The 26,057-nt window shown below is 42.1% G+C and overlaps 3 protein-coding genes across 4 annotated transcripts in view; all 3 read left to right on the top strand.

The window, feature by feature from the left end:
• bcr (BCR activator of RhoGEF and GTPase) overlaps nt 1-14,905 on the top strand; it is a 61,805-nt gene extending 46,900 nt beyond the window's left edge. The window contains exons 9-23 of the mRNA XM_040198076.2: nt 2,680-2,801; nt 3,207-3,372; nt 3,499-3,618; nt 3,727-3,802; nt 3,990-4,094; nt 4,575-4,649; nt 4,995-5,092; nt 5,808-5,939; nt 8,562-8,621; nt 8,881-8,990; nt 9,936-10,075; nt 10,176-10,310; nt 10,429-10,534; nt 10,940-11,102; nt 11,235-14,905. Of these exons, the coding sequence (XP_040054010.1) occupies nt 2,680-2,801; nt 3,207-3,372; nt 3,499-3,618; nt 3,727-3,802; nt 3,990-4,094; nt 4,575-4,649; nt 4,995-5,092; nt 5,808-5,939; nt 8,562-8,621; nt 8,881-8,990; nt 9,936-10,075; nt 10,176-10,310; nt 10,429-10,534; nt 10,940-11,102; nt 11,235-11,324 (1,698 nt within the window). The 3' untranslated portion in view covers nt 11,325-14,905. The remainder of the gene's footprint in view (nt 1-2,679; nt 2,802-3,206; nt 3,373-3,498; nt 3,619-3,726; nt 3,803-3,989; nt 4,095-4,574; nt 4,650-4,994; nt 5,093-5,807; nt 5,940-8,561; nt 8,622-8,880; nt 8,991-9,935; nt 10,076-10,175; nt 10,311-10,428; nt 10,535-10,939; nt 11,103-11,234) is intronic.
• A 282-nt stretch (nt 14,906-15,187) lies between these two features.
• adora2ab (adenosine A2a receptor b) lies at nt 15,188-23,297 on the top strand. Of its 2 annotated transcripts, XM_078087932.1 has the most exons (6): nt 15,237-15,559; nt 17,788-17,949; nt 18,023-18,323; nt 18,483-18,614; nt 20,465-20,568; nt 21,021-23,297. In XM_078087932.1, exons 3-6 carry the CDS (start codon nt 18,124-18,126, stop codon nt 21,992-21,994), a joined length of 1,410 nt encoding a protein of 469 aa, XP_077944058.1. In that variant the 5' UTR covers nt 15,237-15,559; nt 17,788-17,949; nt 18,023-18,123; the 3' UTR covers nt 21,995-23,297. The 2 variants fall into 2 exon arrangements, with proteins under 2 accessions (XP_040054015.2, XP_077944058.1); XM_040198081.2 differs by having other exon boundaries at nt 15,188-15,559; nt 17,788-18,323.
• Nucleotides 23,298-23,893: 596 nt separating this feature from the next.
• Nucleotides 23,894-26,010, top strand: snrpd3l (small nuclear ribonucleoprotein D3 polypeptide, like). Its single transcript, XM_040197572.2, has 4 exons — nt 23,894-24,088; nt 24,754-24,894; nt 25,265-25,457; nt 25,801-26,010. The coding sequence occupies exons 2-4, from the start codon at nt 24,769-24,771 to the stop codon at nt 25,863-25,865; spliced, it is 384 nt and encodes a 127-aa protein (XP_040053506.1). The 5' UTR covers nt 23,894-24,088; nt 24,754-24,768; the 3' UTR covers nt 25,866-26,010.
• The last annotated feature ends 47 nt before the right edge of the window (nt 26,011-26,057 follow it).

Genomic DNA, 26,057 nt, shown 5'->3' with positions numbered 1-26,057 from the left:
TTACCGGGAAAAGTTCAGAAGAGGAAGTCTTGGATTTAGTGAAGAGGATGAAGCTTGAAATAATGTGATTGCGTCCGCCAAAATAGTGTATGATTGAATTCAGTGATGCTACGGTATATTAATTTATAAAAGGTAAATAGTAAGATGGGAAAGAGGCCAAAACTCATTAATATTCTGACCTTAAATTAACTGTATTCACGGAGCGCTGAAGTGTCACTCTCACTGTGTACACAGCAGTGAGTAACATGTGGTTTGCTTAGTGGAGGCATGCGGCGGCAGAGCAGCACAAGTGGCCCCCAGAGGCCACGGCCCGGCCGTAAGAGGGAGGGCGCACACAGACGCTGCTTAATTAAAATGCAAATGATGATGCTGCCTAAATCTCAATTCACCTCCTCGCGCCGCTTTGTCTTCCTGTGGGAAACCTGCGCTCCTGATGTGTGTGTGTGTGTGTGTGTGTGTGTGTGTGTGTGTGTGTGTGTGTGTGTGTGTGTGTGTGTGTGTGTGCGCGCGTGTGCGTGTGTGTGTGTGCGCGTGTGCGTGCGTGCGTGCGTGTTGAAGAAATGCCCAACCACTTTTGTCTGTATGTCGGCGTTTCACTCTCTCACAACAGAAACTAGTCCCCCCACACACATACTGTTTTACACACATTGTACACGGCAGCGAAACACACGAGCGCAGAGAAACCCCTTCAAGCGTGTCTTCTAAAAATACACATGGATCTTTTTTTGCAAATCCATGCCATTACTCGGGCACATGCTCTCAGCGAGGCTCCTTCAAGAGATGGTCAATATTTAATCTGAGTTCTTTGCTGTCAGCTCGATCCGCCTCACGTTGCTCTTCTCGCACATCGGTGCAGGTCAGCTGTTATGAGAAATAGAGAAAGTCACATTTCTCCTACTGGCTGTTTTAATATCGAGAAAATGTCATCTGATGCGCTGAGACAGCTGGTTTGTTAAGGATTTATTTTGCCCCAGTAGCACAGCTCAGCACATTTAGAAATTCATCAGATTACAAACTATGAACCTTGATTAAACAAAGGAAACGCCGGGCACTCAGCAAGTGTGCCTCTAAAATGACAATAACCATAATTGGGTTTTTTCCGGGTAGTTACTGTTTCAAACATGTATGTTCATAACCCAATCACTTGGAGTCGAAACCTTTTTATGAAGAGTTTTTTAATGGCATTTTTGATTTGTTCAGGTAAAAACAGACGTTCCCAACAGAGCTGCTCTAGCTTCTGGCAATGGATTAAATGCCCTTTAAATTTCAAATGCACGATCACAAAACTGACAAAAGCTAAATCCTCTCATGCGTCATCATCACGGAGGACTTCATTATGCATTCATTAGCATAACTAGGCTTTTGTTAGATTCTTATTTTGAGATCTGCTGCAGCATCTTCATGTGTGCTCGCATGTGCAGAAAGAAGCAGCTTGACAATACAACACTGCAGCGGATCTTTCACGTGGTTCGATATCAGTACAGTAAGAAAACCATTTTTCCCTTTCTGATGCGCTCTCCGGCTCGCTCTCTGTCTCTGTGCCATCGCGCGCAGGCGTTCACACGCCGCTCTCCTTGGCCAGCAGATGTTCAGTCAGGTTTTGTAAGCACGTGAACCACACGAGCATCGGCTCAACTCCCGTGTGTTTCTGCCGCTGTGAGGTCGTGATGGAGGCGAGGTGGATGTGATTGGTTCTGAACGTGTGTGATGTCATAGCTTGCTGCCGAGAAAGCTGATGTAAGGTGGGCTAGACGGGGGAACAACACGGACGTGAATAGTGGAAGCATTTTTAATTGAAACAAAATATCAGCTCAAATAGATAGAAGTCCAAGTCAACGAGGGGGGAATCTGCTCAGAACCTTCTTTAGATTCATCTGAATGAAGCAGAGACTTTTTTGCATTTCACGCGTTTTTGACTTTTGAAAATGTATTTATCTACAAAGACGGCAAAAAACTACCATATTGTGTATTTACGTGGCCATTTTCCCACTCTGCCCTGTTGCCTACGAAGATTTTAATAGATTTATTTGTAGTGTCATTACATTTTTACAGTAAACAGTTTATACTCTGCATCCTATAAAATAAGGGTTTGGAGCTGAAGGTGGCTCTTTTACTACAAAGTTGTGGTTTGGCATTTCTCTGCACCATGTTATTGCTCCGAGTCCAAATGTGTTGTTTTACTTGTAAAATGACATCACTGTCCCCTCTTGGCAAAGGACAGTACTACACATCTCATTACATAGTCTGACATCAGCGGTTCCCGGTCTGCCTTTAGCTCGTTCATTCCTCCTCTCCAACCTGGATTATCATGCCCGAGTATGACAAAAGCATTTCCCAGGTGATTACTGTAATGAATGCAAATGAATGCAGGACCCTCCACACTTTTGAGGTAATGATTTGGTTCATTTTTAATGAACATTAGTAGGTTGCACACAAGCTTTGTCACGGATGATTAGGTAAAACGGATATTTTTGATGATGGCGCAGCGAGGGACGCTTAAATCCAGTCTCTCTGGCTCCCTCCTCACCTCCACTCTGTTCTTTGTCTTGCTGGTAAAAGAGAGGAGAAAGAATACAGCTTTGGGATACAGCACCGATATATAAGGGCTCGGCAAACTACTGGTTTTCTGTCCACGAGGTGTAACAGTGTTACTGACCAAGCATCTCGCCGTCGTCACAGAGCCGCCAGCTTCTGAGGGACAGTTTCATGGTGGAACTAGTGGAGGGAGCCAGGAAGTTGCGGCACGTTTTCCTCTTCACCGATCTGCTGCTCTGCGCCAAGCTGAAGAAACAAATCGGAGGGTAAGAAACGTTGCAAATGACAGTTTTTTTGTCTTAGCAGCTGTAGTGTCAAAACACATTTTATTACCAACATTATAATAGTTTGAAGATGAATTAAATATCTCATTACAATTTGAAATTAATTTCATTCTACTGAAAAAATAATCCCTCTTTTCATGAGATCTTTTTAAACACACTGACCTCTATTCATTTCAAGACATTAAATTAAATATATATTTCTGAAATATCGATTTTAAGTATATTTTTAAATACACTGAGCGTGAACACAGTTCCTAGTAATGTTTTTGCAATCGCTGCCAAATAAAACCATTTTTTTTCTCCTGCCCCCCCCCCTCTACCATTCATCTCCATCTTTATCAATCCACTCCTCCTTCACGTCCATCCCCTCTCCTCCTCGCACTGCAGTAAAAACCAGCAGTATGACAGTAAGTGGTACATTCCCCTGACTGAGCTGACCTTCCAGGGCCCCGAGGAGACCGAGCCCCTCACCATCCCCCAGGTCCCCGACGAAGAGCTCGACGCCATAAAGGTCAAGATCTCACACCTCCGCTGTGAGATTCAGAGAGAGAAGGTAGTGTGGACAAACGCTTGTTTTGCACAAATCTGTTCAAAAACTAAGAAAATAGTCTGTTAGTTGATGGACGTAACGCATGAAATCAAGTCACGCAGTCAAACAATTTGACCTGTGTGATTTCAGAGAGGCAACAAGAGTTCAAAGGTCATCGACCGTCTCAGGAAGAAGCTGACCGAACAGGAGTCGCTGCTCCTGTTGACGTCTCCGAGCCTTCCCATCAGGGTGTACAACAAGAGCGGCAAGGTGGCAACCCTGATTCCAGTTGTCAAAGCTAACTTGAAAACAATCAATACATTGTCTCCCCACATTTATCATTACAGTAATAACAGCCATATGTGTGTTTGTGTTCAGGGTTACAGTTTCCTGATTTCGTCCGACTATGAACGTGCAGAGTGGAGGGAGTTAATGAAGGAGCAGCAGAAGAAATGTAAGTGTTGCGTAAAGCGTCCTGGCAGACGATGTCTTCTTGTGTGCTACAAACGGCGTTCAAGAAACTTCACACGAGATGCTGCGGCTAAATGTGGATACATTCACAGAAGCAACTTAGAGAAGGAGGTGGAGAGGCTAATATACGACGTCATTGACAGTCTGTGCTTATTTTTTCTTCCCTCGAGGTTTGAAAACGTCCTCCTTGACGTCTGTGGAGCTGCAAATGTTGACCAACTCCTGCGTCAAGCTGCAGACTGTCCACCACATTCCACTTAGCATCAACAAAGAAGGTAAAGTGCTTTTAAAGTTGGGTTTGCTCTTTCTATGAAACATACTATTCTAAACATACCTGTAATGCATTATGATCTGCTTATAGGACGGTATAATTATAGTGATTAACAACCAGAAACGTACATGCTGCGTCATAATGATCATTATTAAACACTAGTGACTTATAAGATCATGTTTCATAATAACTTTATACTACTACTACATTATTGTAGTCTTTTCTCCTTTCAATTCACATTCTACATGATAATTTATTTTTATGGTTTCTGAATACATTTATTGTGTGGAATACCAGAATTGCTCTGAAAATAAATTATTTTGATTAATGATAGTTGTGATTCAGATGGAGATTAAAAGCGCACAGAGGTTTTAGCCTTTTTTTTATCCCTTTCTTTCTGATTAGGCTTCAAAACAGACAGAGATCTGCATGCTGTTATAATCCCCTCTCGCTGTCTTCTTCTCTTCCGTGACTGTTTTTCCAGAGGATGAATCCCCCGGTCTCCACGGGTTCCTGAATGTAATCGTCCACTCTGCCTCCGGCCTCAAACAGAGCTTGAGTGAGTCACGCTCCTTTAGCCTTCATGCACACAACAGAAAATACATGTAATCAGGGGAAAAGCTCAACTTTAACTTGACAAAAGAGCAGTGGTTTTACAGTCTGTTATTTTAGTTTGGGTTCATTCCTTAATTTTAACTACTTAAATTGAGGTTTGATTTTTGGGAAGTTATAAGTCATTTGCTCAGTTGCAAATCATTTGGACAAATTAAACGAAACTTGTTTCTAATTTGCTTTCTGGCGAGAATGTCTAACATTTAGTCAGTTCAATTGGTGCTGTCATGCATCCGCAAAGAACAATTCAGAAGCGCTATTAAAGTCAGATTTTCACTCCTTTGTCTGCCAGATCTCTACTGCACATTGGAGGTGGATTCCTTCGGGTTCTTTTCAAGTAAAGCCAAGACGAGAGTGTATCGATACACCACTGAACCCAAGTGGAACGAGGTGAGAAACTGGCACAATAACAGCAACATGTTCCAGTTGGAACAAAATGTCTCTGCAGATTCTTAATGTATAATATGTGTTGACGAGTCAATGCTGAAATATACGGCATGGTTTGCATCAGAAGGCCTTCTAAAGTTAACAACGGCATTTGTACTCCTGCAAATGTTCTTGGTACAGTTTGTGCTTCCTGTCATGTGTCTCACATCTGGTCCTGTAATCAGTCTCGGAGTAGGCCGTAACGTGTGCACACTGTATGCCGGCCAGCGGCCGTACGTGCGCAAACACAACTGCATTCATGGTCACAGCTGGATGTCGGAGGTCAGCAGTGTGGAGGGAAGCTTTGAGACACAGTCAGTGGGTCGGATCATCCGCGGCACAATTCTTCTTTTTTTTACATCCCGGACCCAAAGACTCTTTGATGATTTTGCTCAGCAAAGTGGAAATAATATCAGCTAATGAGGAGCTGCTGGTGATGACTCACGTCTCTCTAAATGCTAAGTGAACCAACACAGTGTGGCGGCCTCAGACTGATGTGCAAAACATATGCAGAGTGCCCCCGTGCAAAATCACATGGACTCTTGGTCAGCTGCGTGGTGGGATGTATGAACTAAGATGTAAGGCGGCTGCAGAATGGTTTGGCTCTCTGTTGTTATTGTAGTCAAATGAAATATAATCCCGCTGGAACCATTTTCATTTTTTTTTTCCTCCCCCGAAGGAGTTTGAGATTGAGCTGGAGGGCTCTCAGACCCTGAGGCTGCTCTGCTATGAGAAGTGCTACAACAAGACCAGGCAGAACAAAGAGGACGGAGAGAGCGCAGACCGCATCATGGGGAAAGGACAGATCCCGGTATGACATGACGTCAGCCCCCCCCCCCCCCCACACACACACACACACACTTTCAGCAGACCCAACATGACTCCTTACCAATACGCGGTTATGTCACCATCGCTGCCACGGAGCCCAAAATCCATATCGTTGCTCAGTGAGCCACTAAAACTGAGCACGATGTAAAAATAGCCGATTAGATGAATTTCCCTAATGTGCTGTGGGCGGAGGACGTTTTGATGACCCGAAGCTTTAATTTGTTTGAATGCCACTGAGCTGTCACTGTGCTGCCAGGATAAGCTCTATAAGGCATTGCTCACAGTCCAAAGCCTACGACGGCTATTGATTAACAGCAATGCCATCCTGCATGTGCGGGAAATGACATCAACACTAGTGCAATGCAAGTGCCTAAAATCCTGATGAAATCCTCAAAATAGAACAACCGAGTTACTGTAGCCGGTCTAGATGGCAGGTGATTGAGTTGCCAAGACGACGGCAGCCTAAAGGATAACGCCGCGTGTCGCTCAACCGATCAACAAAGAGAAAGCAACGATTCAAAGGAGAAAGTGATACAGACAGATGGAGAGATTTTGTCTGAAAAACAAGTGTTTGATTTACTCCCTCCACAAACATTTCTTACTCCTCCTCCCGCAGCAGGGCAGCTGTTTGTCTTTACAAAACATAAAAACCCACTAGACACTAATGACAGGCCCTTTTTATACATGTGATATTGAAATCAACTAGTCGTAGAATGCAGAATCAGTTTCATGTTATATTATCAGAATTCATTTTGAGTAGATTGTATCCTCTGCCATCTGTGAAGTACAGTCCCACGCTCCACCTAGTGGTTCCTTTAGTAATTCTACGACAGGACCACATCTTGACAGATGATGTCATTGGAAACAAACCCACCCAGAGTGGTGAGAAAGTTGCTAAGTAGGATTTACATAAATCCAGAGCAGGAGACAGACGCTCACGTCCTCAGTAGAAGCCACAGTGGCTTTTTTTCCCCCCACACATAACTTTTCAGTTTAAGTGGTTTACCAACCACATAAATGTTTATAATAGAATAATATAATTGTTAACTTGCCGGAGGGGCTGGAAGCCAAAAATACCATCATATTGTTGGTAAATAAATGACCACCTTTATGGTATGATTGACATGTACCCGATGAAATGTAAGCTTAGGGTTTGTAACCACGCAAACAGAGAAGAGAAGGTTAGTTATTCCCCACTAAACAATAGAGAAGAAAAATCGTACCATACAGTAAAAAGAGCCAAATTCTATTTTTGGTCATATACTTTTTAAAACATTTTCATTTACCTAAAAAGCATATCTCATTCATTTTGTAACACTTGTCCTGAACTATTCCTTCCTTTTTTTCATCTGACAGTGCTATAAAAACGTTTTTACGTGTTAAAAACAATATAGTTGTACATGTTGTTCAGCAGCACAAGCCTCGTTAAACGTGTGGAAAGCTGTGGATGATGAAAAGTAATTTCTTTCCACATTTTTTTTCAATCAAATATCCAAAAAGGAGCTTTGCTGTTTTCTCATGGAATGTACTTCTAGATTAACAGCTCTGGAGAGGACTCTCTGCAGTGAAAGATTGGGTTGTACTAAACATGATCCAGCTTTGCACACAACCACAAGAGGCTTAGATAAACAACCAACAGTATACTGCGTGTGTGTTTATTTAGTTGTATTGGATCTGAGTGTGTACTCAGATGTTAGTGCCCCAGATGGTGGGTGTGTCTCTTCAGATCTGAACGTTTTTGTGTGAATTTAGTCTCTTTAAAGAAGTTAGATTTGTTTATCACCTTCATAATAATACAATAAAGCAATATATCACACGACAGAGCCACCGTTGAAAACAGGGTGGAAAATTGGCACTTTTGAAGCAATGATAATTGTATGTTACCTTTTATCTTCCATCCATCCATTGTCAAACCGCTTATCCTGCACACAGGGTCGCGGGGGGGCTGGAGTCCATCCCAGCCAACTTCGGGCGATAGACAGGGTACACCCTGGATTGGTCGCCAGCCAATCGCAGGGCAACACAGAGACACACAACCAATCACACTCACATTCACACAACTACGGGCAATTTAAAGTCCCCAATTAACCCGATCCCCCGAGCATGTCTTTGGACTGTGGGAGGAAGCCGGAGAACCCGGAGAGAACCCACGCAGACACGGGGAGAACATGCAGACTCCACACAGAAAGGCCACTGGGCGGAATCGAACCCAGGACCTTCTTGCTGTGAGGCGACAGTGCTAACCACCACGCCACCGTGCCGCCCTACCTTTTATCTTATAAAAAGAAAATAAACATTAGAAGTCTGTGGCCTTTAAATCTCCTAAATGTCCAATGTTGGGCATATATAACAGACAAACCCATGGGTAGTAGTGTAAGGAGTGTTCATTTTCCAATGCAACAATGTAGAAATTTGAAGTAATAGTAAAATCTTAAGCCTGATTGTAGACCAACTGAGTTGTTTTCATTTAAAACTGGTAGATCGATAATGATTATCTATAGGGATCATCTGTATGGCTCTTATGTGACACATCTTTAGTTCAAATGAAATTGTCCTCTATGTACATACGGTCCCATGTATTGTCCTCCTGTGTTGTCTCCATCAGCTTGACCCTCCGACTCTCCAAGGCAAAGACTGGCAGAGGACAGTTATTCCCATGAACGGGGTGAGTACATTGATTGTACTCTTTCCTCAACACTCATTCAAAAAGTTTGCAAATTTGCTAGTGATCTAGTTTTATTATTCTACTGTTATGTGACTCCAGTGCTGCCTTACATTTATGTTATGGTAGCAGACCGTGCTGGTCTGTTACCGTCTGGTTTTAACATGGCAAGATTTCCTCAAGATCACCGAAAAGCCATTGCAGAGGGAGGTCAGTGCTTGTAAACGTGGTTGTAACTTTAAGCCCTTTTTTCCTGGGTCAGATCGAGGTTAAACTTTCCATGAAGTTCACCAGCCGAGAGTTCAGTCTGAAGAGGATGCCCTCACGGAAACCCATGGGCGTGTTTGGTATCAAGATCTCCGCAGTGACCAAGTGAGTTGACATTTCAACACAAGGAGCCTACGTCATTGGAAGTAATCATCCCATCACCTGTATATGTTTAACCCCAATGGGTTATCTTTGCATAAATCTGTGTGTTAGGGCCCATTCATATTTGTTAATGGCATTCCCCAGGGCTCGATTCTGGGCCTCCTCTTCTTCTCAGCATTTTTCGTTTCTTTGTGTGACACAAATGTTCAAGCTATCCCCCCTGTTTGCCTAACTGCCATCTTCACTCAGATGGATGCTTGTCCCGAGGCCGTGGCTCTTTTTCATCAGCATTACCAACCCACCTACACTCTCTTGTGCAGACTGCCAAGTGACTCATTCTCATCCCTGGACCGCACCAGGCTTTCTGTAGACAGTTCATTTGGAGTCACATTGTTTTAGGCCATCTTTTAAGTGTGGGAGTCTAGTGGGTATTGTAATCACATTTTCAAACATTAACATTTTCTAATTACTATTAAAACATGCCTGTCTTCGTGTCAGCCTGCCACTGATGAGACTTAGTGACTTGACACTTAAATATTTTCAAACTAAGTTTGATATTTGATTTGTTGGAATATTTAGCAGAAGTAAGGAGGGAGTTAAAGTTGGGGAGGGGTGGCGGCGGGTTATGTAGTAGAAGCCTAAATGTGCTCTGTTTGTGGCCATTGTTGCTGCTGTTGAGTGACGCCAACGGGGCTTAGAGATAACTAGCAGGTCACCTAGAATTGCCAGAAAAAAAATAGTGCTGAAAATAGATAATTTTAAACAGAAACACAAGCAGAGCCGGAGGAATAACCCTCAAGTAGTCATCACAATGCAAAACACAGCTGTGTTCATTTTGTCTTTTTTCTCAATAGTCAAAACGCCTGGTTGTTTGTTCACCATTGATGCTGTTCAGCATTTCACCGAATACAAACCTGTTATTGATCATTGACGTTTGTCTCCATCCAGGAGAGAGCGCTCCAAGGTGCCCTACATCGTGCGGCAGTGCCTGGAGGAAATCGAAAGGAGGGGTATGGAGGAGGTGGGCATCTACAGAGTGTCAGGAGTGGCCACTGACATCCAGGCCTTGAAGACCGCCTTTGACACCAGTGAGTATTGCCCTTCGTCTCCATACATTGGGTACGGTGACACGTCCCGCCGTCGGAAGATTTATTGACCAGCACCCAATCAATCTGATCCCTCCTGTAGATCATAAAGATGTGTCAGTGATGATGAGCGAGATGGACGTCAACGCCATCGCTGGGACCTTGAAGCTGTACTTCCGAGAGCTGCCAGAACCGCTCTTTACCGATGACCTCTACCCCAGTTTCGCGGGCGGCATCAGTAAGTCAGGGGGTGTTGGCGTTCTCAAATATAGCCAATTACCATTGTTCATGTCTGCTTCAGGTAAAGGTCCTTGTATATTTGTAGTATGTGTAAAATCTCCCTTCCTTCTGTGCAGCCCTGTCGGATAGTGTTGCCAAAGAAAGCTGTATGTTAAACTTACTTCTGTCGCTGCCTGAGCCCAACCTGGTCACGTTCCTCTTCCTCTTGGATCACCTGAAGAGGTAAATACTCGCATGATTGCGTGATATGTAAATAGGAATGCCCACATAGACAGAACAAATGAAACTGATGCATACGCAACAACAAGGTGCAGTCAACTGCACCATGCACATATGTTTATAAATCCAGATAAATGTTGTGTCCAAATTTTAAAACTTGGGAGCATTAGAGTCACAAGAAGGGAACGAACTTTATATTGGCAAAACTGTTGTTTGACAGTAGATGCTAGGGGTAAAATGAGTAGCTTCATTTGCAATGTATTTATTGATGAATCAATTTATCGTATTGACCTTTAGAATCACTGGCATATTTCTCTACAGCTCAGTCGCTGCACAACAGCGTTACTGTAACACTTCCTGTGTTTGCTCCACGCTTCTGATTCAATCGTGCCGTCGTTTTCTCCTCAGGGTGGCAGAGAAGGAAGGCATCAACAAGATGTCTCTCCACAACCTGGCGACGGTGTTCGGGCCGACCTTGTTGAGACCTTCCGAGAAGGACAGCAAGATCCCCACTAACCCCACCCAACCCATCAGTATGGGGGACAGTTGGTCCTTGGAGGTCATGGCGCAGGTGCACCATAAACATCTTCATTTGGCATTTTGTCTCTGAGCTTTCAGAAGGTCGTCCTCTCTGCTAATTGCAAGCTTGAGAAACCAAAACTTCATTTGTGTTTGTTCTGTTTTTCTTCCGCCTTCATTGCAGGTCCAAGTGTTGCTGTATTTCCTCCAGCTTGAGACGATCCCCACCCCGGACAGTAAAAGACAGAGCATCCTTTTCTCCACTGAAGTATAGAGCCAACCGTGACATTCTACAATGAAGGAGTTCAGCAGAGTCGGACCGCGGCTCAAAGTGAGCCTACAGTAATATGTTTTTGCATTAACTTAGCAGATTTCATGAGGCTTACGCAGCTGGAGAGGATCGTTTCTGACGTTTGGTTGCCTCCCTCAAACACTGGAGGGCGCCATCGGTCTTCAAAGCTCGGAGGCGGCGTAACTAGCAACGGTTACCTGATATTTAATATGATTCGTTCCACCTACAGTGAGGATGTGGGTGCACTTCTCCACCGTGCTCCATGCCGGTCTGAACATTGAAAATTGTCGAAATCAATCCATAATAGAACAGAATACGTCTTTCTTGATTGTTGATTTAGTCCGCCAACAAAATTCCACTTACCTGTTAGTTTGGGCGCCATCCTCTATTTGTGTTTTACTTCGGACAATCATCAGCTCTCAAGACAGAATATTCTGATCCCTCTCAAGCGTTGCTTCATGTCCTGCCGTGGGAAGTTCTAACCGTGTCTTACGTAGCCTCGGAACATTGTTACGGAGGAGACGAGAAGAAACATTCGTGCTGTTTGTAGAGGTTTAAAATCACCCAGAGCTGCCACGGTTCTGGCTTTTGTTAAGAAAGCCAACGCCGGCGTGTCACATGTTTACAACGTAAACAAACCCAAAAGGCTGCAGCTTGAAAAGGGACCACGAAACATTTGAGAAGGAACATCGTGATCAGTAAGCGATCTGACTGCCCGCGTTGTTCAAGACCTTAAAGGAAAACTTGTCTTTTTTTTGTGTTGTTTGTGTATCAAGGTAGTCTTCAGCTTGGATATGGAGGAAGCAATATATTTTCTAACATAGGAACTGTCTGTGTTCATACCTTTGCGGACGAAAACGTGCTTGTTAATGTAACATAGAACATCCTGCCAAATGAATATCTTGATCGTTTGTTTCTAGGAGAAAAGGAAGCAGTTGTATTTACGGACACAGTGTGTACATAATCTTAAAGTTGTATTTTTTTTTCCCTTTCTTTTTGGTAAACAGTATAGTCATTGTTGCAATTATTGTAATTTATTTTGGGAGGTCCAGGGGGAGAAATTGATTTGTTTCTTTTTCCACGTGAACTTTGTTTCGATTTGATTCTGAAAGTCCGGCAGCAAATAAGCAGGATTTAGCCTTGTTCTTATAGAATTTACTCAGCTGTTCTATCTGGCCTATCGATTATTCATTTACACGTTGTTATTAACGGCTACACACACATTGTAGTTACATTACTGTACGCTGCTGCTGCTGTTGGAAAAGTCGCCGGCTCTTTTAACGCCGCGTGTTCCTCAGCAGAACGTCTCACGCGCATAATGTCCAGTGTATGCATTATGCAATGTCATAATACGGGCACACACACTCACAAACACATGACATTTAATCTGTGGCGGCAGAAGTGCACTCATGTGATGTTAGAACTACTGTATTACAATTCAAGTAACCTGAGAGCACTCTGCATTTATGTCCATTGAAGAGCATATTTGTTTGTTTAATGAAGGAATATTATTTTGTTTCATCTTCTCCTGTAATCTTTTTTTGTAATCTCATGCATTTGTTCTTCCCGTTAAGCCTAAAGGTTTCCAACTCAATGGGGAGTTTAAAGGAAAGATCTCAGAAATTCTGTTGATTAAAAAAAATAGACGTTTTAATTTCTGTGTTCTTGATTTAACATGCGGGCATGTTTTATTGTTGTTGCTTTATTTTTTCATTTTGTCACCATAAACTTTGGGATGTTGGCAACTGGTGAGAATGTTGGTTTACATCATTACAGCGCGTCATTTTTCTGGTCAATAGGACGGGTTCACAAAAGATGTGAAACTATCCTTTAGGGGTCAACATCCTTGTTGGTTTTCTGTATCAGTCACAAGTATAACACCTTAAACAACTAACCAGTTCAACAATGTGATCAGAGCTTGTGTCCGACTTTAACAGTAAACAAGTACATGTTAATAATAACACATTTTAAAGTCTTTCCTTTTGGATCCATATCAACTCTCTTGATATCAAGTAATTTACACTCTTACATACGTGATAATATAGGCTGAAAAAATGATTACTGTATCGACCCCAGAAATAACACTGTCGAGATTGTATCCTAAAAGTCTTCATGCCTTTTTATGTGCTTTCACAAATCTTGGCCTGTTGTAGCATGCGCACAATGTTTCACCATCGTATGTGAGACAGAGAATGAATCCACCATCCATCCATCCGTCCGTCCATCCATCCGTCACCTCTATGACAGGTCCCGGTTGCCTACACTATTCTACCCTATCGTGCCTCAACACTTTTCTTTGGTTTTCGCCGCATGTGGTATTTCCGAAACGTTGTTCAGTCTCCTGTTGCCTTTGCTGAGGACGGCCACACACCTTTTCCTCTTTGAGAGACTAAGACAGGACCTTAACCTTAAGCATGGTCTTAGCTCGTACTGTACTCGCCACCTTTATCTGACTGTGATGCTGTAATTTAAACTCCGTCAGTCTTAATTGGGCAAAAGACAGACTTTCTTGCTCTTCTTGTTTGGCTCTTAACATTTCCACTTTAATGCCTTTTATTCTTATTTATTTATTTTTCCCTGTTAAGTATGAGAAGGTTTACTGGATCTATTTATTTATGATATATCACCTAAAGCTAAAATTATGTTAGAAAAATGGTCTTTATGTGGTGTGTTTTCTTTGGGGAAATTTAAGTCCCCATTTATTGAACATCCTGTTAAGGTTACAACATGTTTGTCACTGTTTTGTCCAAGAATCACAACCTCTGTTGTGCGACACTGCAAACACTTCTGCAGTGTCGCACAACAGACGGACCACTGTGATCGTTCAGCCATCTGATTTAGATCCATTTAGATTCAGTGAGTTCACGCAACACAAACCAATCATTTTCCATGGAGTTGTATAATATGTATTATACTAGAGAGTACATTATTTGGTTTGCGTTTTATTTATTGTGGCGTCCACTGGCGCGTTATCGTCGAGGGTTGAGTTGGCACACCAAACTGTCAGTGTGTGGTAGAGGACAAGAGTCTTATATTGCTCTAAAATCTGCATTGTTTTTGGTTTGTTGATTGTCAGTGTAACTTGCATGTATCCTCCATAACCTCAGTCCTTCTGTACATTCAAAATAAATACAGTAGAAATGGTTACATTTTTCTGTGGAATAGCCTGAAGATATGGAACATATTGCTCTAAATGAAAGTTACAAATCTCGTCCATTTATTGTACACGACTCTGGTTATTACCACATGCAATAGTTAATACTATCAAATGACCCTCAACTGCCACTTCTACAGCATCTAAATGACTAAATCGGACTACTTTAACCTTTTTAAACATGATAGTTTTGTTTCTACACTTAACAAATAAAACTGAGGACTTGCTGACCAACTACTTTTTACCCTCCTCGATTTTTTGAGCTTGTGTTCCTGTTCAACACTCAATGTTCTGCTTGTAGAACTGTAAAAAGGAATTCCATAATCTGAGGGCAAACGTGTTTGGAAGGCATTTGCTGCCTGTTTGTACACAAAAATGTTAAATAAAATCTCCTTGTAACTACATAGACGTACGTCTTTGGTTTTATTTTTTCAATTTGAGACTTATCCTGCAGTAAGATGATGAAATCCTAATGTTCACATTATAATTACATTTAGTGAAAAAAAGTATATTACCTAAGCAGTGAATAATTATATAATTGACTAATCAAAATGATTTTAAGTGTATAAATCTGCTAGTATTTAATTTTAGGTCTTGTGTTTTCCGCTTGGAAAAGAAACTGAACGGTCGAGCACTTAAGCAGCATGAATAGTTAAACCATACGCCTCCTCCGCACTTTTACGCACGGCTCAATCACAACGTGCAGGTTGCGCGCGTTGAGTCAGCGGGGGCTTTCTCTCGTTCTCACGGAAAACACCGGTCGGTCGTACGTCACGCTTAACCTGCAGCCCCTGCAGCGTGCAGCGTATCTCGCTCACACACAGACACGCACACCCAAATGCGCGCAGGGGGAGAGGCGGCGCGGGACGCGTATCGTCCGCTTGCAGCGTGACATTTTGCACCTTCTTTCCACCGCACCATGCGAGCAAAAGGCGGCGCACCCGGGATCGCGGGGTTGACGCTGCTTTGCGTTGTCTGGCGTGACCGCATCTACTTGGTGGCGGTTTTTTTCTTCTCCGTCTGACGCTTCTGGACAAACATCTGTTTTAAATTCCTCAATAAGGTAAGAAATGTTCTGCTTGTTCGTGTTATGTCTAAAATCGGTGTCCGTTTTAGGAGTTTAACAGGTGTTTTTTTTTTATTTCAATATAAATAACCACTGTATTTTATCAATTGAACAAAGGCACATTCAGTTATTGGTTAAACTTTATTTATAGCAGCTTAATGTGGAGCTAATGGGAAATTACTTGATGATCAGATGGTTGAAGTTAAAAGTAGTCTATATAATGTCACAACGGCTCCCTGTATTAAAAATTCTAAAGTAGCAGTAATTTTGACTGTCTAATGATAAATGGATATTGGCATTGAGATCACGGCTGAAGCCTTTTCCCCATCACTCGACATCCATTACATCATCCACATAACTTGTCTTGGTTGGTCAGTATTGGCTCAGCTGATGTGTATCTGCTCCTGCTATCAGCACACATAACAGTCCCAGCTTTCCTCATTAGTCACGGACACACTACCTTTGCCAGAAGTGATACAGGAGCTTGGTGAATGTGAGCTGGTGCATTGATTGACAGGAGGCAGACTTTTTCTTATCACTTCCTCGAGGCCTCTGATCACATACAGCCACTAATAACAAACAAGACTGTTTCTGCCAAAGCCGCAAACTGAAATGTTCAAACCACAGGGTTCCCCATGCGATAACCTTCCGTATAACGCAGCCTATTCTACTCAGTGACAGGTGAAAGCTATAAGTGGAAATTTAATATGATTTTAGTACTTTAAATTTGAAGACTGACTTCTCTTGTGCATGTTCAGAAACATTTGCAGCCTTTTTAGATCTTAAATGAAAAACACAATGGCTCGTTATGGCTTTCCAAAGCCGCTGGATAAAGCCTGGTTTTTAAATTCCTTTGGCTTGTGAAGGTTTCAGTAGCAGAACAATGGAAGAAAAGTAGAACTCCGCTCCAATGTACTGCATGCCAATCAGGATCACTGCCGGTAAAGCTACAGCTCTGTGTGTGTGTTAGTGAAAGAACAATGTTTGGAAGGAACAGGAAACAAAATGGTTGTTTTTTCTCTTTAAATTTCCCACACTGACATTTCCATGTATGCAGACTAAAGTTCATGTCTTTTAACAAGAAATAATACAGAATTATATGAGTTAATAGCTCACATTTGTTAACAGAGCAAAAGGTAAATATGTGTTCCCCTTTACCCTCAAATACGTGTGGTTTTCATACTCACTTCAGAGCTCATCAGAGGTTGAGAATTCTTAGTAATACGGCCATCATATTGAGTATTGGCGAGAAGGATCTTCAGCATCCTCATGACCAGCGAGCACAACTCAACATTAATCTATGGATACATTTCTAACACAAAAGGAGAAAAACTGTGGTGAGAAACGTTTGATTCAATGAAGGATTGGATTGTTAAATCCTCTTATCTGAGAAATGCTGACGGACTGTAAAACACCCTAAATTAGTCACATGGTCCCAGCATTGCTAGTGACCCAGTTTCCAACCCAGAGTAATTTGTGGAATCTTATCTGGTCAAATGTTACTCACTGTATTGACCTTCGCAGCAGCTGTGTCATATTTACAAAGCGTTTTTTCACTGTAGTTGATAACTTTCACCTTTAACATCAACTCCGCCATTCAGCGGAGATCAAAGCCGGTTTCGTGTGTATGTTTATGTGTTCCAACCCACTACGGGACATGTGTGCCTTGTGTTCTGAGGGAACCTGCATTAAGCAGCATATTACATATGTTAATTAGGCTGACTCATATCGCATTTATTGAGATTTTAAAAATTAAAATTCATTTTAAAAATGCATTTTTCAACCTTTTTTTTCTCATTCATAGAACTCAAACTTACATCACAACACCTGTTGTTCAAAGATCATTTCAGTTATTTCCAACTGCCAGGGTTAAAAAGTATATAGTCAGCAGCAGCTTTGGTTAGAACTCTCTCTGTCTCTGGGCAGTAGTACATGAACTTGGCCTGTACGTTTCACTCATGCTAGGTTGTGATAAAATGTCCATACGATGGCATTGAAATTCATGGGTGGTTAAATTTGTATAACTATTAGTGGTTTTGAAGGATGGATGATTCGTGCCTGAAAGGGCTGAAACTCTTCCTGAAATAAAAGATACATTGTTGGCCTGTCCGCTGTCGGCCCGGTGTCTGCCTGTCTTGCGGAGATTTTTTCCTAACCTGTGTGGTATCCTACAATCTGTTTGTACAGGCAAAGAGATTGTGTTCTCACTCGCTTTCCCTCTGCAGACCACTGCTCTTAATTTGGCAGCCGTCCGGCTGAGCTCCCGGATCCTTCCTCCTCAGTATTCTGCTGCTGTCCGTGGCAAAGTTCCCCACGGCGCACACAAAAGAGACGGAGACGGTTGAGGAGACAAAGAAGAAGGCCCAGAGCGCGATTGACAGCGAAAGGTTGAGTCACACAGCTGTTTGTGGTAGGAACTTCCTGCCTTGGCTATCCTAACGCTCTTCCGTTACTTCGCAGCAGTGCGATTTGGCAGGCAGCTATTTTGTCTAAAAACAAGTAAAGCGGCAGAGTCTGTGGGATGAAAGTGCAAAGACAGAAAAAAAGAGCAAGAAACAACCATGCTGAAACATGACCAGATGGTCTACATTGGCCTGGAGCTGGTGATTGCCTTCCTGTCGGTGGCTGGGAACGTCCTGGTCTGCTGGGCCGTCTGCCTCAACTCCAACCTGCAGAGCATCACCAACTTCTTTGTGGTGTCACTGGCGGTGGCTGACATTGCTGTCGGGCTGCTGGCGATTCCATTTGCTATCACCATTAGGTACCGGTTTCCTTCATTCCACTTTCCTCATGCTAACCTAAACCTGGTGTATGGTGCTTTTGGTTGGTTTCGGTCTGTGACTTTATGAATAATGATTTATGTAATTTGAAAGAATGTATTTTATATCACCTGTGATGTTTTCTTCCCTTCCAACATCAGTACCGGCTTCTGTGCCGACTTCTTTGGCTGCCTGTTCATTGCTTGCTTCGTCCTCATACTCACCCAGAGCTCCATCTTCAGCCTGCTGGCCATCGCTGTGGATCGCTACATCGCGATCAAGGACCCGCTCAGGTGAGAGGAAACGAAAAGGTCACATAAGTGATGAAGACTGAAACAGACATTGCTTCCCACGATGTCCCTTAAAGCCACAAGACTTTTCAGACTAACCAAAATCTCTCTGGTTCTCTGACAGCGTCGGTCTGTTTCATGAAGGAGGTTTCATTCAAATTGTTCTTCTTCTGCTTTACACAGTTAATTCTCATGGTTTTTTTAAATGCTCTTTTGTTTCGCACAGAAGTCAGAGGGTTGTGAGTAAGAACATTAAATGTGAGAGGCACATATAAAGTGTAACATATTGAATTATCAGATCTTTATACTAATCTGGCCGTCTGTGGGCCGACGTAAATCTGGCTCCTCTGGCTTTATTGGGTTACTGTTTTGCGTGCTGTCGGAGGAACTAAATCTCTTGGGCTTTGATCATTTTCATCCCTGTAAATCAACACCATTTAAATTCTACTCCTTACACGAGAGGATATTTCATCGAATAAGCCGCAGCAGGTGATGCGTTTGCATAAGCAGTTGCGTAACGGCTTCTGAGTGTGTTTGTGTGCTCACACGGCCGTCACCGTAAAGCTAATAGTTCAGTTTCAGAGGGCTTCTTATAGCCAACTCGCTGCCACGCTGGACATAAACAATCTCAGTCACTTGGATCAATGGCTATAAGGGGGGTAACGATTCATTTTAACGATTCAATTCGATTCAGTGACTTTACTGGACAGTGCAGGCAAAGTTTCTGAGATCCCTGTTGTTTCTTGTAAGGAAATCAGGTTTAAATTAATTATGGATATTATTAACAAGCAAACAACAATTAACTGCAAATGTATTAACCTTTTATTTGAATCAAGTTTTCAACCACATTGTAGGGTCGCATGTCTTTACAGGTAAACTTGGCAATTGTTACTGTGATGTCGAGGCCTGAGGAGTCTGCAGAGCGCTAGAGGTCCTGACTGTCGGCGTTGTTTAATCATACGGCGCCTTAGTAGATGGCTGGAAAGATTCGTCGTGTTTCCGTGTTTTTTTATTTGGCTTCGACATATTCTACAAACAGCGACCGACTTATTTAGAACACCTCCGTGTTTGCAAAAGCCAAAATGTTTCCACACGCTGGATCGATAAGTTGGTTTGTAAATGTCTCGCTCGCAGTCGTCTCCTCCACGCTGTGTTTTGTTGTTGTTCTGAGTTTCGCGCGGCTGCCGCTGCGTACTGATGACGTCACAGACAGGCAGACTGAATCGAGTAACGTTTAACGTGTCTAAAGTGCTAAAAAACAAACACACATCCATACCGTTTTTGTACTTAAATCCAATGTGCAGTTTCCGAGTATCGATACAATAGATTATGTACCATTTCAATCGATTTGTAATCGATATATGTCGTCCGGAATGCCGATTTGGACGACGATTGGATCGCAGGAATTTAAATCGATTAATCGATTCAGTGAATGAAGATTAGCCCAAAACAAGGACTTTTTTAATGGATTGCTTTTTCTTATTTCCTCGTGTCAGTTGTGTTGCTATAGCACAATGAAAAAGGCTAACTTAAATATAATAACATGTCAGATTATCATTCTATTAATATTGTAAAATAAAGATTTTAGCCTCCAGTAAATCATGTAAAAAATACTGTTTGTCTGTAATTAGCAAACAAAAGTACTGGAGAATATTACTTTTTAACAACCAGTAAAAACATCCACTATTGCCGTGGCTTATTAAATAAATATCACGCCTAGGCTTGAGTGCACAACCATTGTATCCTCTTCTAAATCATCAAATATTGACTTTGACTTCCAGGGATGCTATCACACTTAGCAAAGATAAATCAACCAGCTTTCCGTTATAAATGTGCTCTGTTAAACCTTTCAGGTACAACAGCCTGGTGACGGGCCAGAGGGCAAAGTGTGTCATCACATTGTGCTGGGTTCTCTCAGTGGGCATCGGCCTGACACCGATGCTGGGCTGGAACAGAGGTGAGGGATTTATTTTGGCCAATATTTACCCCGGCTTACCCAAAGATGTACGGAAACATGAATGTGGCACTTTGTTACCATGTTCACAGCTCTCTGAAGAGAGGGGTTGTCACCTTTTGTTTCATGCTTGTCTCATGGTCAGTTTAAAAAAAATACAGAACATCTGGATTTGGGAGAATCCATCTCCAAACAAACCATGTGTTACATTACATTACAGGTCTTTTTTTTTTGTTAAGCCCACACATCCAATTACTGCAGGAGTTTTCAAAATAACTGTGTAGTGTGTTTATGTTGACTTCAATACAGCTAAATTGTTCTTATTGGTGCACAAAGACTTGCCATGATGAGACATTTTACTATTTATTATTCTTTCATGTTCACATTTCAAGAAATGCCTTTGGAGGTTATGAGAAGATGAAACCGGCGCATTAATGATCCCTACTTGTACACAGGTTGGAACAGTACCGCTGCGGTCGGCAGCAAAATCTGCCCTGAAGGCTTGACAGAGTGCCTGTTTGAAGAAGTGGTTACGATGGACTACATGGTCTATTTCAATTTTTTCGGCTGCGTGCTAGTTCCCTTAGCGATAATGCTGGTCATCTACACCAATATCTTCATGGCCGCTCGGCGCCAGCTCCGGCTGATGGGGTCAAAAGTTGTCCACGCCCCTTCTCCTGGAGAAATGGCCTCAGCCCGTTCCCCTCGATCAACCCTCCAGAAGGAGGTGCACGCTGCCAAATCGCTGGCAATCATTGTGGGTTTGTTTGCCATGTGTTGGCTTCCGCTGCACATCATAAACTGCTTCAACTACCTGTGTCGCAACTGCGGCCGTGCACATATATGGGTGATGAACATTGCCATCATCCTCTCCCATGCAAACTCTGTTGTGAATCCCTTCATCTACGCTTTTCACATGCTGGAGTTCAGGGAGACCTTTTGGAGAATTCTGTACCAGCGGATCCTCCGGCAGAGGGATGGACACGGTTTTGGGGTTAGGAGTCGACACGGCCAAGGTGTTGGGAGCAGCAGCAACATTCAGACTTCTCCTCGTACCAGTAATGAGGATTCATCGAGTGGCACGGTCGTGGACAGCTACGTCCTGCATGCCAGTCCCTTACCAACTCCACCAAAGGTGGCTCACGAGCCCGCTAGTCAATGGACATCAGCGTTAGACGCTGCACCGAGCAGCTACATACCCAACGGACACCAGGAAAAGAGCAGCGCCCTGCCTGCAATGCTGCAGCAACATCATCCATGCATCTTGGGCTTTGCTCCTCAGGATGGAGTTGAGTCAGTCTCAGATGGGAAGAGAGAAATGGACGTTGTGGAAGTGAAAGACAGTGGAAGCTGCGTCGCTTTTGTGAATGTTCAGGATCTCTCCCTAAAACAGGCCGACTGTCCAGACCTCACAGAAGTGAGCTCATGACGAAGATATTTAGTTATTTAAGAAAATGTCTTGTATTCCTGTAAAACATTTGATAGGCTGCAAACATGACGCATGAAGAAGGATTCATGAAGCTTCTCTCTGTTCTCTCTGAAGTCACATGAACTAGTTACAGGCAATATTTTTTATTGAAAATGTAATCATTTTTCCAAGATAAATGTGCTCTGTTGAGGTTGCATGCCTTTTTAACTATGTTCATTTTTGAAGACGATGCTTTATTAATCATTCATTTTGACAGGCATTTTTCAAGAGTCATATCAATTCTTGAAGTTTTTGATAATGTGATAGAAATTTATACTGTTTTCACTAACTAGAGAATTTAATGTTTTGAATATGTATCTTTCCCTGAGGTCATCAGCTGACACCTTCTTCTTCAGAACTACCATGATCCACTTTCCTCCTGAAAGCCGTAATTAATGGTTTGAAAAGCATAAACCACAGTACTCACAGACAACTTGTGGAGAACAATGTGTGAAGTCGACATCTGTGCTCTTATGTACAGATCTGTTAAAAAGTATCTTCTTAAAGTCCCGGATAGCTACTTAACGTTTGATATTGCAAGTTTGATGACTGATTTGATAACTGCCAGGCAACACATGTCCGTTGGTTCAACGACTATGGGGCACATGCGTCAAAGGCACACAATATATACAAGTGAGCTACCAACCGACAGAAACAAAGAGCTTGTTTGACCTATTCAAATATTATGCCGCTAGTGTGGCCAGTTTCAGAGTCGTTCTTGCACAAATAGACAGCATCCAAAACCCACGTACAGCACACACACACGCAAAGTACATACACATGGCCGCAGACTACTCAGTAAGATGTGTTTACAGAGTGGCCTGGCTGCTGACGCCAGTCAATGAACCTAATGCAATGGAAATCAAATGAAGGATCATTTGGCGATGTCTTTTATTATGCCATTATGTTTTCGCTTTCCTCATTAAAAAGCCCTTCCATTGTGGGAAAGGCCACATTAAGCGATATTTACGTGCCCTGAGGTAAAACGGAGAGACGTGACTAAAGAAATAAAGATATGAGGGCATGTATCTCGCTTGTTTATTGTATGTTTATTGAATGCATATTAGTGGTGCGAAATATATATTGCGGCCAAGCCCTGGGATATTCAAATCAATGAAGCTATTTCATGTTACTACTTTGTTTTTCTTGGTGCTATTTTGACTATTGTGAGCTAAAGGTTATGAAAATGATGTGGTAATTTGTTATTCCACTTTGAGAATACATTTCAATATAATAAAAGAAACAAAACCCCAAAATAAACAAAGGACTGTTGAAGTTTTATGCCATAGCAGCCGCCAGATCTACCTGACAGCCAAGGCTCCAGCCTGATGCATGAGTGTGCGGTGTGCATATGGGAAACAATGCAGCGGTTGTCTTTATAGCAATAATAAATGAATATATATGGGAAGTATGGCATTGGCATGCAAAATGTATGTAAAACTGTTCTTTAAGTACATGAAAATTAGCTGAATAATACAATAACATAACACAGTTGCTTAGAGGCAAAAGTATTATTTGTTTAGGGATTCTCTTTGCGTCCTCTCTCAGGCAAATGCAGTGATATACTGACATAAATAAAGGATTTGCCGATTTTTATCTTGTTCATAAGCTTTGCTTCAGTGAGAGAGCATGCTTGGGAAAATAAAGAGAATCAAATGCAAGTGTGTACCTGTTTTAATAAAACAGAATCTATAGCATATGTGAGGTTTTGTGTGATTTTAGTTATACGTTGACTACATTTTCTTTACTAATGTGTTCCTTTGAGACATCAATAGAAAGCCTTGCTGCAAAACAAGTTGGCAGAGTTTTTATTCCTATCTTCCATAAATCAAATAAATAGACACGAGAACTTCATCACGATTCCCTTCATCAGCCTAATATACAAATCCCACAATGCACCACGGGGTGACACAGGAAGTAGTTCACTGAGTTGCATTGTGGGTAAGCGGAAAAGGCTCCAAAAGCGATCGGAAAAGCGACCAACGCACGTTGCCGAGTCGTTCAGAAAGACACAACAACAACGATTAAGAAGTCGTTTTAAAATACGGAATCAAGGTAACTTTTGTAACAGATTGGACGAAATATACATTTTAAAAATTGGTTGTTTAAAAGCTCTTGTTCGTCTCTTGTCCTTAAGAGCTCTTTCATTCTGTTGGCTAATGTTAAATGGTCCCGCTGTTGGACGAACTCAAATTTATATTAATTAAATAATCATTGTATTGTTTACATACGCTATTACGATTTAGCCATGCTTGCTTTTGTAGTAATAAACGGTAACTCTGTTACTGTTCAACGATGACGTAGTATTGTTGTAAATCACGGAGTGATAGCTAGCAGCTAATGTAGCTAATATAGCTAGCAGCTAACTGTAAGCCATTGACGTTACAAAGAAATGGATCACATTCGCCATACGTGCATTTTAGTTCTCACATTCATTGCGTTCTACTAAACGGCTGATTTATATTTAGTATTGCAGTTTCATGCGGACGTGCCTGTGGTTTAGACTGAATAAGCTAAACTCTCGTTGCCACGGCTTAAGTGGCACCAGGGAAGTCAATCCTACACTAACCATAAATGATTCAAATAAACTGCCCAATTGTTTCCGACGTTATTCCACATTTATTTTAAATGTATGTATTTGAAAATGGGTTCATGTGCATTTATCGTGCAACCACACATTGTGACCGTTTTCTGCCATAAATGCTTTTTCTTTCTCGCAGGAAGACCGTTGAAACATGTCTATCGGAGTACCAATCAAAGTGCTGCATGAGGCAGAGGGCCACATTGTGACCTGCGAGACCAACACCGGAGAGGTCTACAGGGGCAAGCTGATCGAGGCAGAGGACAACATGAACTGCCAGGTTGGTCTTAATTCTACTAATCATACAAGAAGCTTCTCCCCGCAGCCCGATTACCAGTGTTACAGGTTTTCTGAAACTGTTTCCTTCCATTTGGGGAACAAAGTAGTGTTTTCATAACACCGTGTGGCTAAGGAGCACACTGGTTTTGAATAATTTGCTTAAATGAATTCTAATGAGTAACCATACACTGACAATCACAGTATGACATTATTTATCAAATTATTACTTGAACATGCCTTTTTCCTGCATTATTTGTCCTGTCAATTGTCTTATTGTCCAATGGTATGCACCAACCACCATGTCAAATTCCTTGTATGTCTAACGTACCATATAACATTTAACATGGCCATAAATGTTCCTCACTCAACAGATGTCCAACATCACAGTGACTTATCGTGATGGCCGTGTGGCACAGTTGGAGCAAGTCTACATCCGTGGCAGTAAGATCCGCTTCCTGATCTTACCGGACATGTTGAAGAATGCACCGATGTTAAAGAGTATGAAAAACAAGAACCAGGGCTCTGGGGCCGGAAGAGGCAAGGCGGCTATTCTTAAAGCACAAGGTGAGCGATTTCTTTTTGGACAAATCTTCCAGGGATTTGTTTTTTTTTACTCTACGAGGAATTACCACATTAAATCACTTTGTTGTGCAGCAGAACTCAAACTGCCAAATCTATTTTACAAGTCATCCACTTAGTCCTGGCACTTTAACAATGCACCTGACATTTTGTCCCACCGGAAACATGGTTTTCACAATAAGACTAAACTTTTGTGACACATTGTTTTTCAATTGTAGCGTTTGTAGGATAGACCTCTTATGTGTATTTTTAAACTCTTGCATACTACTTATAATTTGTGGCAAAAACACTGAACCACTACATTATCATTCGTTCTTGCCATCTGCAGTGGCTGCAAGGGGTCGAGGCCGTGGTGGAATGGGACGAGGCAACATCTTCCAGAAGAGGCGATAGTTGCTCCAGCTGTGTTAAGATTGTTTCATTGTATAGTCTTATGCTTTTTTAATTCTGCCTTTGGATTGGATCTTTTGTTTTTTTGCAATCCTGTATGTTGCAGTTTATGCTTTCATTTTATGAAAATAAACATGTTTAAATTTTATGTCTGGTGTCCTGAGTTACTGATGTCTGTAACGATTTATTGGTCAG

This window comes from Gasterosteus aculeatus, chromosome 14, assembly GCF_964276395.1.
Source record: "Gasterosteus aculeatus chromosome 14, fGasAcu3.hap1.1, whole genome shotgun sequence".
NCBI lineage: Eukaryota > Metazoa > Chordata > Actinopteri > Perciformes > Gasterosteidae > Gasterosteus > Gasterosteus aculeatus.
Note: the sequence above shows the minus strand (reverse complement) of the source record. Positions and strands in the feature narration are given on the sequence as shown.